The 14,788-nt window shown below is 42.9% G+C and overlaps 1 protein-coding gene across 3 annotated transcripts in view; it reads right to left on the bottom strand.

Moving 5' to 3' along the window:
* Nucleotides 1-5,049: 5,049 nt before the first annotated feature.
* The window catches only part of LOC140128358 (NACHT, LRR and PYD domains-containing protein 12-like), a 118,429-nt gene continuing 108,690 nt past the window's right edge, over nt 5,050-14,788 (bottom strand). For all 3 annotated transcript variants that reach the window (XM_072149996.1, XM_072149998.1, XM_072149997.1), the window contains 4 exons: nt 14,142-14,270; nt 10,864-11,005; nt 9,908-9,958; nt 5,050-6,525 (listed from right to left, as the gene is read on the bottom strand). In XM_072149996.1, the coding sequence (XP_072006097.1) occupies nt 6,137-6,525; nt 9,908-9,958; nt 10,864-11,005; nt 14,142-14,270 (711 nt within the window). In that variant the 3' untranslated portion in view covers nt 5,050-6,136. The remainder of the gene's footprint in view (nt 6,526-9,907; nt 9,959-10,863; nt 11,006-14,141; nt 14,271-14,788) is intronic.

Genomic DNA, 14,788 nt, shown 5'->3' with positions numbered 1-14,788 from the left:
GGGGCAGACTGGGGGGGAGGAGGCTGAGGTGCAGGAGCTGGAGGAGTGGGGATTTCGGTGACATGGGTGGACTGCGTGGAAGACTGACTGGTGGTGGACAAATTGCTCGAAGCATTGTCAGCAATCCACGACATCACCTGTTCGCACTGTTCTGGCCTCAACAGTGCTCTACCACGAGTCCCAGTAACTTCAGACATGAACCTAGGGAGTGTAGCTCTGCGGCGTTCCCCTGCTCCCTCATCAGCAGGTGGTGTCTCACCCCGCCCAGGACCACGGCCTCTGACCCCTGCAGTAGTTGGACGCCCACGTCCCCGCCCTCGTCCTCTACCCCTAGCCCTCGGGTTAAACATTTTTAAAATGAGAGTTATAACTTTTTTTTTTTTTTACTTCTTTTTGTTTTTTTTTGTGTTTTTTTGTGTTTTTTTTTTTTTTTGTGTTTTTTGTTTTTTTTTGAGTTTTTAAAACCAAACAATCCTATCCTATTGCTATGGCTATTTTCTAGCCAAGTATCAAAGGAAGCACACTACTATGCCAGATGAGATGACACTGAGTTAGTGCCTAATAGAAATCCAACCCCTACTGAATTTTGCCACTTCGGCCTTTGCTATGGATATGTGCGCCACTAAGCGCAGAACACAGCGGTCGCAAGTCTCACTACAAATTGCTCAGAATTGGCAAGTACATGCACTGCAGAAACTACAGCCACCAGCAGATCAACCAGAAATCAAATATATAGAACGCTACTGTAGGCTTCAAGAAGCTGTTTGTATTCTCCTATGGCTATTTTCTAGCCAAGTATCAAAGGAAGCACACTACTATGCCAGATGAGATGACACTGAGTTATTGCCTAATAGAAATCCAACCCCTACTGAATTTTGCCACTTCGGCCTTTGCTATGGATATGTGCGCCACTAAGCGCAGAACACAGCGGTCGCAAGTCTCACTACAAATTGCTCAGAATTGGCAAGTACATGCACTGCAGAAACTACAGCCACCAGCAGATCAACCAGAAATCAAATATATAGAACGCTACTGTAGGCTTCAAGAAGCTGTTTGTATTCTCCTATGGCTATTTTCTAGCCAAGTATCAAAGGAAGCACACTACTATGCCAGATGAGATGACACTGAGTTATTGCCTAATAGAAATCCAACCCCTACTGAATTTTGCCACTTCGGCCTTTGCTATGGATATGTGCGCCACTAAGCGCAGAACACAGCGGTCGCAAGTCTCACTACAAATTGCTCAGAATTGGCAAGTACATGCACTGCAGAAACTACAGCCACCAGCAGATCAACCAGAAATCAAATATATAGAACGCTACTGTAGGCTTCAAGAAGCTGTTTGTATTCTCCTATGGCTATTTTCTAGCCAAGTATCAAAGGAAGCACACTACTATGCCAGATGAGATGACACTGAGTTATTGCCTAATAGAAATCCAACCCCTACTGAATTTTGCCACTTCGGCCTTTGCTATGGATATGTGCGTCACTAAGCGCAGAACACAGCGGTCGCAAGTCTCACTACAAATTGCTCAGAATTGGCAAGTACATGCACTGCAGAAACTACAGCCACCAGCAGATCAACCAGAAATCAAATATATAGAACGCTACTGTAGGCTTCAAGAAGCTGTTTGTATTCTCCTATGGCTATTTTCTAGCCAAGTATCAAAGGAAGCACACTACTATGCCAGATGAGATGACACTGAGTTATTGCCTAATAGAAATCCAACCCCTACTGAATTTTGCCACTTCGGCCTTTGCTATGGATATGTGCGCCACTAAGCGCAGAACACAGCGGTCGCAAGTCTCACTACAAATTGCTCAGAATTGGCAAGTACATGCACTGCAGAAACTACAGCCACCAGCAGATCAACCAGAAATCAAATATATAGAACGCTACTGTAGGCTTCAAGAAGCTGTTTGTATTCTCCTATGGCTATTTTCTAGCCAAGTATCAAAGGAAGCACACTACTATGCCAGATGAGATGACACTGAGTTATTGCCTAATAGAAATCCAACCCCTACTGAATTTTGCCACTTCGGCCTTTGCTATGGATATGTGTGCCACTAAGAGCTAAACACAACGGTAGCAAGTCCCCCTGCTAATTCCTCACAAAATGGTAATAGATGCAAATTAAAATAAAAAAAGTAGAACGTTATTGTAGCCCTAAGAAGGGCTGTTGGGTTCTTTGAGAATCACTCCTGCCTAACAGTAAGCTAATAGAACACCCTAACGCTTTCCCTGACCAGCAGCAGCTCTCTCCCTAGCGGCATCCAGAGACAGAATGATCCGAGCAGCGCGGCCAGCGGCTAGTCTATCCCAGGGTCACCTGATCTGGCCAGCCAACCACTGCTATCGACGTGTAAGGGTACCACGTCATGCTGGGTGGAGTGCAGAGTCTCCTGGCTTGTGATTGGCTCTGTTTCTGGCCGCCAAAAAGCAAAACGGCGGGAGCTGCCATTTTCTCGAGCGGGCGAAGTATTCGTCCGAGTAACGAGCAGTTTCGAGTACCCTAATGCTCGACCGAGCATCAAGCTCGGACGAGCATGTTCGCTCATCTCTAGTCTTTATCTCTTTGTCATGTAAAGTTGTGATTTTATAATCTGTTGCCGTTCAGGATGGCTTTTCCCTCGATAAAGAACATCCATAAAATTTTTTATTTTGAGGTTTCCAGCATTATTTGGGATTTAGTCAGATAAGCAGAAAATCCTTTATCCAGCTGATGACTCATCCTTCCTCTCCAAAAGTTTGTCCTTCCGGGGAGTAGAAAGTTCCCTCGAAACGTCGCACAGTCTCGGTGAAGCCACAACAATTTAGTGTGGATCTCCATTTAAATCAATATATATATATATATATATATATATATATATATATATATATATATATATATATATATATATTATAATGGTGATATGGTGATATCACAAGTATATTTATCTTTTTGTATTGAAATGCCGGCAAAGATAATATAAATTGAAAAGTCACTCTACAATATAAGCAGGACTGGAGAGCTCACCCTCATACTCCAACCAAATTGTTATCAGATCCCAAAAAGATCCAAAACTACTGTATTGCAGTAATTTATGAAGAAGGCCTCATTGTTTGCCTCCTGCAGGCTGTAAGAGATTGTTCTGCCCTAAAGGCCTGGGAGACTCGGAGAGTTCATGGCTAAAACGGCAACTGATTGGCATCCCTCAAATGCCACAATGTGCCTCCATAGCTTAAGGAGGACCTGTCACCAGAATCTTACCACCCTGACTAACAATGTATACTGATAAAGGGTTACAAGTCCTCCCCATATCACCTAAAATTAGCTGCTGGAGAGGGACTGCACCTTACAGCCATTTTTCTGATATGCAAATTAGCTTTCCTGACTCATGTCTCCTGGCTTTGACTCTTCTTTCTCGCAGGCTGCCAGTGAATCACATAATCACCACCCCCTCTCCAGGGAATAAGAGCTTCATTGTATAATGTGAACAGGGGCTGGATTGATGCTGCTCTACTAAAACATCCATCCCCTAATTTTAATAACTTCATCAACACAGATGTGACTGAGGGAGCCGGTTTTCTTCAGTATGGCAAAGCCTGGCGACATAACTCAATGATGCCTCTGCCTCTATGAACGGTTGGACCATGTGATTAGAAGCTCAGGGTTAGTAAGGAAAGCCAACTCCTTATGGAGACTTAATTCGCAGATCGCCATTACTGACATACAGGGAGTCATTTATCTTGTTTTTTTTCCTCTGTGTTAAATAATTATATATCACAAATTCATCAGTATTAGACCATGAAGAGTTAAAGTAATAGCCATACACGTGCTGATGACATATACAATCTATATCAGCATTAGGGAAGAGCTACTGTACATTGCATCAAGCCTAAATATATATGAATACCATATATAGGGACACAGAGCGTCCAACACTACAAGACACACCTCTACTATGACTATACATGACAGACAGACAGTGTGATGGGCCGCTGGGACGGAGAGGCTGGTACAAGGAGGCTACGACAGCTCACTTCTCTCACTTCTAGAACTCTTGTGCTCTCACGTCTCTCACAGACATATGAAAAGACACAACAGGTGGATATGGACATATGAAGAGCTACGAGAAAAGATGGAAGCCTCTATTTCTTCTGAATCCAGACGTGGAAATATAAAAGATGCAATTTTGGCACATTTGTGGCAGATAACCCTCTAAGATAAATCCAAGAGTCCAACCCCCACCCCCACCCCCCTCTTAAAAAAAAAGGCTAAATAAAAAATGACCAACACAGAGTTTAATAAGACAGGCAAGTTTTTTTAATTTACAGAGAAGTGAACTCTTCCCTGGCTGTAGGCCTCCACATTGCTCTATTAACACAACAAAGCAATCAGCTCTGATGTGTGTGTATCAGGGGTTAAAAGTGTTCTTGTTTCTATCATTTCCATCAGGGATATCTAGGGATACTTGTAGAAACCTTTGGTCAGACAGGAAAAGGGAATCTCCAAATGAGCAAGAAGGGAGGATGGAGCACTTACTCCACTACTCACTACTGATACTTAAAGGGAACCTACCACCCCGATTCTACCTATAAAGGTAGAAGGGGTGGTAGGTGGAAGAATGGGACGTGACTCATGTCCGGCTACTCCACGCCCCAGTAGCCGCATAAAATTTTTTACATATGCCTGCAATAAAGTTTTCTAAAAGACACTCGGGACGAGAGGATTAGCCCAAAAAAGGGCTATCCTCACGTCCCATTCATCCACCTACCACCCCTTCTACCTTTATAGGTAGAATCGGGGTGGTAGGTGCCCTTTAATAACTACAACTGTGTTTCGATCTACCGTATATGCACCATTGGATATCCACCATGGTCATGTGATATCTGTTTACCTATTAAAATAGAGAAGACCCCTCCCCCCCCATGTACCAGTGATTATAACGCCTGGGGGAGTCAAAGTTCCCCTAACATTAACGCGGAAGGGTTGCAGATCAAAATATTATAATAATAGTAAAATATTTATTAAATAAGATACAACAATCTGCTACAAGAATCCTTCAAAATACAAGTTATTTTATTGTATCAAAAAATGGTAGCACCGGAAAAATCTGAAATATTCATAAAACTGTAATGTATAAAATTTAAGGAAATTTTAAAAAGTAAAAATGAACATATGATACCTACAAGTTCACTGTTATTTGCTCACTTAAAATAGAAAAACAGAAATGCGCTCACATTGACAGTTGTATTTTCTGACAGTGCGGTAAACATATACACAGAATGACAATTTATAAATCCTTAGAGTGCTGATCCATTATGGTGGTGTAAGTTCCAGAATAATCAATCATATAAGTGGCTTAAAAGTGTTTCTAAGAGGTCAGAACCGTCTCAGGTCCAAATTGGACAATATCAATGTGCTCAGATAAAATCCATTATGTGCAGGTCTACTATATAACTGTATAGCCCCACTATTATTTATGGAAAATTCTAGTTCGCACAATAGCGGCTCCCAGGTTCTGTGATTATGGTAGGGTCCATTTCCACTTAGTCCTCCCAAACTCAGATCTCCAAGAGGTAGGATAATGCAGGTCCACTTAGAACCTTCCAAATTACCTTCCATCCAAAAATATACTCCGTCAGACTCAGGAGATGCAGCCCCGCTTTGGAGAGCGAGCTAGAACTTATTGGTTCTATTCCATGTTTCGTTTCTAAGACCAATGAGTAAATCTTTCTTTGACCTCTTTTTATTTCCGGAACTATTTGGTTCATCATATTTTTGTAATTTTGTAAGCAAAAAAACTATTTCCATCTGAAACCTTTAATTATTGTGTTTTCTCTTTGTTGCTCTGTGTAGATGGCAATTCATGGACCCATCACCTCGAAGCTGTGTTACCCTTAGAGCACGACTGCACATGTTCTGGAGGTAGTAAGAATGGGTGGTGACAGCATTTGTGGGGATTTGGAGAGTGTAAAGTAGAGTTACCCGATAATTTTGCACTCAAAGTCACATGTGCAGTTGCTGATCTCAGTTAGGAAACCCGGAACTGCCTCTTGCTCTCTAGATCAGTGATTCCCAATAAGATTCTAAATAAGAGCAGTTTTTTGAACACCCTTGATTAATTCCTGGGAAATAGACAGCAGTATCCTTTATGATGGGCCTCCAAACATGGCCTTAAATAAGTCCATGAAGGACCCTGCCTGGTAGTTTAGGGAACCTTGTAATGTGGAGGGTGCATTGTGTTCTGCACGTTCTCGATTCACCAGCCTCCTGATGATGGGACGGTTGTGTTTCCTCAGACTCTGATAGATTTTGTCTTTGTCCTCATGACCCCAGGCTCTTATATAGTCATAGAGTCTCCTCATCTGTTCTTGGTTGGTGTTTTGGCTGCGTATGGTCTGATATTGTTCATATGTTAATAGTTTTAGACCCAGAAGATCATCTAGAACCGGGTCTACCACAGAGATCATACGGATCAGATATGCTCGATGTTCATCCACAAAATGGACACTTTGCTCTGGGACTGATGCACAGGCTCCTGTAATGAGAAATATGATCTGTTGTTAGAACCATTTAAAAAGTTTTTCAATTGAAGCAGGAAAAACACAGAGTAATTGTACCCGCTAAAGGCCTAAGTTCTTGCCCGAAACGCTGACAATAACAAACACCTATAATATCATCGGAGCAGCGCCTGAAATAATCAACTCTGAATTGGCCATGTTTTTCCTGCTCCAAACCTGTTGCAGGAGATACAATTCTAAGTTGGATGTTCTACCCCTGCAGCTGTTCCTGAAGCCAAAACTGCACGTCTATGTGCACTGACAAACCTTCCTTTTACCTACGATAGGTAAGTACAACTATATCAAGATTTTATTGGTTTATTTTACTCTGCACTTGAATCTGAGCTGAGTGTGTCATTGTATGTTATATGCATCTCATGGATGTCATCATCTCTCCACTCTGATCTGTCTCATCTCTCTTTCTATGTTTCAGATACTAGTGAATGTTCTGAAGCTAAATGAAAGTGTATATACATCTGGACCCTTATACTCTAAGCACATTGTCAGCACACAGCATCCCACAGCACAGGAATCATGCAGCGTCTGCTCAGAGACTCTGGAATATTACACTGACCATCACTGAGTGATAGGAGCTAAAACATCAATAACACTGGGTAACATTGTAAAGTAAGGGGTTAAAAATGATCTTCATTGTGTAAACATCACTAGGTGATTGAAATTTGAGAATTTTCTTTTATGGGCAAACCCTTTTATGACAGAACTATACAAAAATCCTGACACTCATTGGGAGTCATTTATCTTTATAATAATAATCATTATCTATTTAGCGCCATCAAATTGCGCCAACTTTACAGATTTAGGATCTTAGGATTTTCTCTTTCTTCCTCTTATGTTTGCAATTTTTTTATGGCACATTTGTATATTTGTGCCTAAATTTGTGACTTTTCCGCTCGCGTAGTAATGTTAGATGCACAATAATTTTACCATCTTTAAAGTGCAGATGTGGACTTGAGAAAAAGCCACAATTTTGGTGGAAATCCTGGTAAAAAAGTCACAAATAAACTCCAGTCCCGATCCGCCGTAGGAAAAACTTTAGAAGGGGTGGGAGAGGAGTATGCAACTTTTTTGCGATATTTTAATAAAAACTCGCATTAACCCCTCCGTATCACCTGCCTGATATATTAACCTGTATGATAAATGAAGTCCAAAACCCAGAATCACCAAAGATAGACACAAATTTCCTTCCGGTGCATCCCGTGGCCCCTTCCGGCTGTAGAGAGAGGCTGGCCGCCTTCAGAGGGTATGTCAGGAGTTTTTGGGAGGTGATATCGGGCATTACAAACCTTTAAATTTTTTAACGTATAAATACATTTTTTTTGTAAAATGCTTTCATTATGCAAAAGTCATAAAAGTTGTTTTTTGTTTTTTTTTTAAATCTAGACAAATTTGGTGAATCCAGAATTGTGGTGACCTAAAGTATAAACGTTATTTAGTCATTTATACTGCATTATGAACACCAAATGATTTTTTTTAAAAATCATCAGAATTACAGTATCAACTCTGATGATTAAAGCTGTAACGTTAGGGGTTATTTTTAAACTCTATGTACCCCAAAATGATATCATTAAAAAATGAAACTATAGCCACAAAAATCAAACTGTCTAAAAGCTTAAAGGTCATCTACCACTAGAATAAAGGACCTGAGGGGCTCCGTAGGTGTGAATGAACCCTGGAGCCCCTCAGGCTCATTTGCATACAGTCTTTCATCCTGGTGGTAGATGCCCTTTAAATGTTGAAACATGGCCAATGACCAAGATGTGTTGTTCATTCTTAAGAATTCATTACTTTATATTAGGTCAAATTTCTGTAGCAGGGAATGTTGAAAGCTAAAAATAAAGGAATCAAATATTTGGCAATAATAAGGTAATAATTAAGATGGTTAATGAGAATTTACAAAGGTCAAAAATGAAAGGTTAAAATTTAGATGAAACTTAACATTAAAGCCTGACTCTAGAAAACCCAGGGCCGGACATTGGCAGATGGGATGGTAAATTTTCTCTGAATGCATAATGCACTTCCAGACCAGTTACCAAACATAAGACTTTACCAAAGCTACTTATGCCGGAGGCAGCGTGGATACAGCAGCTTAGATCCTTGTAAGCTGTATAATGGTAGCTAAGTTACCGGGGCTCAGCTCTGTAAATGGTAGACAACTCTGTAATACTGTATATATATATCAACTGTACATGGGAAGAAGTGATTACACTTTGGTTATGTCTTCTCTAAAGTAACAATAGAGTAATGTAACAACTGTGTCAGGGCCATCCTCGGTACGTGGTGCGCAACTGAGAAGGCGCTGATATTATCTCTGTGCCTTGCATGTATTCTATAGTGTGAACATGGGTTTTACTTGCTTTGCTGTTTTGATTGATTGAGCACCACACCTGTCTCTGCTGCAGCACAGCTTTGGTCCTGCTGTAGTTAAAGGAAACCTACCACCTCAGTTCTACATATTAAGGTAGATCGGGTGGTAGCTACCTCTATTCTACGTGAGGATAGCCCTTTTAAGGGCTGATCCTCACGTCCCCTGTACCTGTTTATAACTTTTATTGCCCTAATATGCTAATTTTCTAAAGAGGCAACTGGGGTGTGGAGTAGTCGGAGCTGAGGCTACACGGCGCAGCTACTCCACACCCTAGTAGCCTTTTTGATCCTCCTACCGGCATATCTTCGGCGCGCAGCTACAAGGAGCTGCGTGCCCTCGTCTGTGAAGGCGGCATTCTGCGCATGCGCAGAACGCAGGCCTGCTACTGCACAGTCACTTCTCCGAAGCAGGAGCTAGTGCGCATGTGCAGAACTCCGGCTTCGCGGACGAGGGTGCGCAGCTCCTCGTAGCTGCGCGCCGAAGATATGCCGGTAGGAGGATCAAGAGGCTACTGGGGCGTGGAGTAGCTGTGCCGTGTAGCCTCAGCTCCAGCTACTCCACGCCCCAGTAACCTCTTTAGAAAATTAGCATATTAGGGCAATAAAAGTTAGAAACAGATACAGGGGACGTACAATAGGGGCACTTACCACCCGATCTACCTTAATAGGTAGATCCGTGGTGGTAGGTTTCCTTTAACGTGTGGTGATTGACAGCTTTATACTCCTCACATTAAAAGTTTTATGATCACCTAAGGGAGAGATTGGAGGGTGGGATAGGTCTGACAGATTGCATCATAAATCTTAGTTTGTGATTATAAGGTTTTAAAATGAACAGCTCCTATTGGGAGATAAAGGTTTTGTACAGCGACTTGTGGGGCAGCCAGGTTGTAACTCTGACCAGTGCAATCTCTTTAGTTCCTACACTCCATTGAACAACTTGATTTCTCCAAAATAACTATATAAGCATGCACTTACCTCCAGGATGGGAAACGCCTGGTGCAATTTGTGTAACATTCCCCATGTCATCTAAAAAATAAAAATAAATACTTTTCATACAATTTACTACCCAATAATAAGCACCATATAGACTATAGTATTAGCCGAGTATCAGCCGGCCTGGACGCACACACTTGTTGCTGCCGGTGCACAGGAATTAAGGAGATGACCTGCAGGGAGCAACAGAAAGGTGAGTCCTGAGTCCAATTTTTTAATGTGCTGGGTATACTGGGGGCAAGGGGCTGGCTATATACTGGGGTTGGGCTGGCTGGCTATTTACTGGGGGGCATGAGCTGGCTGGCTATTTACTGGGGGGCATGAGCTGGCTGGCTATTTACTGGGGGCATGATCTGGCTGGCTATTTACTGGAGGGCATGAACTGGCTGGCTACATACTGGGGGGGCTGGCAGGCTATATACTGGGGGCAGGTATGCTATATACTAGGGGGCAGGGGGCTGGATAGCTATACATTGTGAGGTTAGCAGGCTATTTACTTGGGGATATGAACAGGCAGGCTTTATACTACAGTGGGGGCTGGCTAGCTTTATGCTAGAGGAATGAGATGGCTAGCTATCTACTGGATGGCAGGGGCTGTCTAGCTAAATAATGGGTGGGAGGGGCTGGCAAGCTATATACTGGTGGACAGGGGGCTACTGGCTATACAGTAGAAGGCTGGCTAGCTATATACTGGTGGACAGGGGGCTACTGGCTATATAGTAGAAGGCTGGCTAGCTATATACTGGTGAGGAGGGGCTGGCTAGCTACAGTATATACTGGGTGGAGGCTGTGACCAATGCATTTCCCACCCTAGGCTTATACTGGAGCCAATAGGTTTTTCCAAATTTTTTTGTGGTAAAATTAGGAGCCTCGACTAATACACAATTATATACGGTAAATGATTAGATGATGAGAATAAATATAAGTAGAAACCATACTTGGTGTCAGGTGAACCTTCCAGACTGGATCTTTAGAGACTGCATCAGGGACATCTTCAGAGACAAACAAAAAGATATCAACATCTTTTTGCTTTAGTTGGATCTCCGTGTACTGAGGACGTTCTGACTGGAACTTTAGAGTCTGGAAAAGTGAACATTACAGAATAGGTGAGAAAAAAATATTGAATCTGTTTGTGTCCAATAATTGAAATATTACTCTTTATTTCACTGTAATTTTCTACAAACTTTAAGAAAAGAATTTAGAAGATCTTCAAACATTTGTCCTTTCATAATCTTTATATTCAGACGTTAATCTAGTTGTAAAGTCACACACCTCCTCCATCTCCTCTCCTCCACATTAGGGAAACACTTTTGCGAGACATTTATCCTCTTTTATTTGCACTTCAATGTCCGTGCCCAACATTGTGGGTTCACGTCCACGAACCTGGACTTCAGCAAGAAATTTGGCTCCGGCATTCGGCTCGCCCCCCGCCATTAACACTTTCAATCGGCACTGTCATTGTTTCCGGGTGTTAACTCTTTAAATGAAGCCAGCAAAGCTGCCAGTGGCATATAGCTCCTTAACGCCGCAGCCCTTTTTCGTTTTTGCGTTTTCATTTTTCACTCCCCCCGTGTACTGGGAAGCGGGAAAAAAATTCCAAATGCAGTGAAATTGGTAAAAAAACGCATTTGTGCCGTACTCTTGTGGGCTTGGATTTGACGGATTTCACTGTACACCCCAAATGACATGTCTACTTTATTCTTTGAGTCGGTATGATTACAAGGATACCAAATTTGTACAGGTTTTCTAATGTTTTCATACATTTAAAAAAATTTAAACTTCCTGTACAAAAAATATTTTTGGGATTTTGCCATCTACTGGCACTAATAACTTTTTTATACTTTGGTGTCCGGAGCTGTGGGTGGTGTCATTTTCCGTTACGGGGTTGAACGCAGTGAAAAACCGTTATTATATTTTGATAGATCAGGCATTTTCGGACGCGGCGATACATAATGTGTTTATGATTTTTACTGTTTATTTATATTTAAAACAGTTCTAGGGAAAGGGGGGTGATTTGAGTTTTTAGATTTCTTTATTATATATTTTTTTTTAAACTTTTTAAAAATTTTTATTTTTACTATTTTTCAGACTCCCTAGGCTACTTTAACCCTAGGTTGTCTGTACGATCCTATCACATGTATGGCAGTATATGGGGATTTTACTCCACATACATTACAATGTGCTGATAGCATATTGTATTTCATGGGTTAAGCCGAAGTAGCCTCGGGTCTTCGGAAAACCCGAGGCTACCATGGCGATGGATCGCCGTTACCCGATGAGGTCACGGGGAGCTACGATCCTCAGAAAGATGGCAGCGCCATCTTTTTGAAGCTGCCGGCAGCTTTGCTGGCACCGATCGTGGGTGTTACCGCAATATGCAGCAAAGACTTACCGGCTATGGAGAGGGCTCGGCCCATGAGCCCACTCCATGCACCCGCACCCGGCATGTGACGTAATACTACGTCACATGTCGGCAGCAACTCACAAACCACACACAGTAGATTTTAGATGTCTTTATTAGAGATGAGCGAGTATACTCGTCCGAGCTTGATGCTCGTTCGAGTATTAAGGTACTCGAAACTGCTCGTTGCTCGGACGAGTATTTCCCCTGCTCGAGATCGAGCATTTAATTAAAAAAACACAGTGAAGAACAATGAAGAATAGAATAAAAACAGTGAACACAGTGAACACAGGATCATTTAAGTGAAAAACACAGTGAAAAACACAGTGAAGAATAGATTACAGATGTTCGGCACATCTGCTTACTTGTCGGGAGATACGCGCGGAACGGTGCGAACAAAATAGTATGTGAAGAACACATTGCAGAACACGGTGAGCAGGACAGAGACAACGGGGAGCAGCACAGAGACACCGGAGAGCAGCACAGAGACACCGGGGAGCAGCACGGAGACATGGGGCAGCGGCAGCACGAAGACATGGGGCAGCGGCAGCACGAAGACATGGGGCAGCGGCAGCATGGAGACATCAGGCAGCGGCATGGAGCGGCACGGAGACATCGGGGCACGGAGACATCGGGGCACGGAGACATCGGGGAGGGGCGGGGAGCCGCACGGAGACATCGTTGCACGGAGACATCGTTGCACGGAGACATCGGGGAGCGGCACGGAGCGGCACGGAGACATCGGGGCACGGAGACATCGGGGCACGGAGACATCGGGGCACGGAGACAGCGGGGCACGGAGACATCGGGGCACGGAGACATCGGGGCACGGAGACATCGGGGCACGGAGACAGCGGGGCACGGAGACAGCGGGGCACGGAGACAGCGGGGCACGGAGACATCGGGGCACGGAGACAGCGGGGCACGGAGACAGCGGGGCACGGAGACAGCGGGGCACGGAGACAGCGGGGCACGGAGACAGCGTATCTCCCGACAAGTAAGCAGATGTGCTGAACATCTGCAATCTATTCTTCACTGTGTTTTTCACTTAAATGATCCTATTCTTCACTGTTCTTCACATCTGCTAACTTGTCGGGAGATAATATACGTGCGGAACAGTGAAGAATAGATTGCAGATGTTTGCATACATTTGCTAACTTATCAGAAGACATTCTTTTTCAATTAATTAACACATTTTATTCCCGAACCAACGTCCCTTTGAAAAATGCTCAAGTCTCCCATTGACTTCAATGGGGCTCGTTATTCGAGACGAGCACTCGAGCATCTGGAAAAGTTTGTCTCGAATAACGAGCACTCGAGCATTTTAGTGCTCGCTCATCTCTAGTCTTTATACATATTCCACTGATAAATGGGTTGGGATGAGTAGAGCCAATTGGGTAGAGTTGGGGGGTTGCTGATACCTGGAATAAACTATATACTGTAAATGAGGGGACAGAATTCAGGATTATGTCAACGTATGGAAAAAAAGATTTTAAAAAGTCTTAAACTATGTGTGATTATATGTGTTATCATCCAGCCTCAGACATTCTTATATGGTGCATCATAAGACTAATTGTTTCTCGTTATCTTAATTTACAGCCGAATAAAAAGCCAACATGATAAATATTTGTATAATTTTTCTCTTGCTTCTTATTTCTTTTCCTTCGAAGTTTAGAAACTGTGCCCCGTTTTGTCGTCCAGATCATAAAACTGTGTAAACACTGTCGTAAGACCCTAGATAATTGCACACAAGGCATCTGCAGTAAATGGATTGGTGAATGTGCCCCAGGTGCAGGACTTTAGAGTATTCCATACCTCAGGACATATGGATATGTCTGGAAGCCCTCTCACCAGGTATTTCACTTTCAGATATACAGACTCACTGGCCTGTTCAGGCTTTTTGATTCTGTGATATCCAAATCTTTTGTTTTCTTTGTCAAGGGCCTGGAATTAAAATATCACAATAAATAAATTAATTAACAAAATATACAACCACATATTTTAAAAAATATAGTGAGTAACATATCTGGACCAATAGGTTTATAAAACACGTTATTTTGTGCATTTGATTTAAAGGACATGTACCACCAAATCTACTGGTGGTAGACTGTCCCCCAATCTCATGCTCATTACCTTAGGGGGTTCTGGCCACCGGTTTTCCTCTGTTTGGTAAGGTCCATTAGTGCAAGAAATCCACTTTATAAAACAATGCGAATGAGTCAGAGGCTCTAAAGCCTATGTCAGCAAAACAACTCCTGGGTCCGGCCACTAATTAATTATGTACACCCCCTGTAATAAAAATTGGTACTGTGTCCCTCCTGCGCATGCGGAGTAACACTGGCCTTGCGCAGCTGCAGGGAGACCAGCCGGGTTTCCTTGAACAGCCACTTTGGTCTCCAGCCGGCTGGATTAGCGCCCAGAGCCAAGAAGCGCTTCGCTGATGAAGGCCGGAGCACCTCCGA

Source organism: Engystomops pustulosus, chromosome 4 (genome assembly GCF_040894005.1).
Source record: "Engystomops pustulosus chromosome 4, aEngPut4.maternal, whole genome shotgun sequence".
NCBI lineage: Eukaryota > Metazoa > Chordata > Amphibia > Anura > Leptodactylidae > Engystomops > Engystomops pustulosus.
This window is presented reverse-complemented; position numbering and strand designations above follow the sequence as displayed.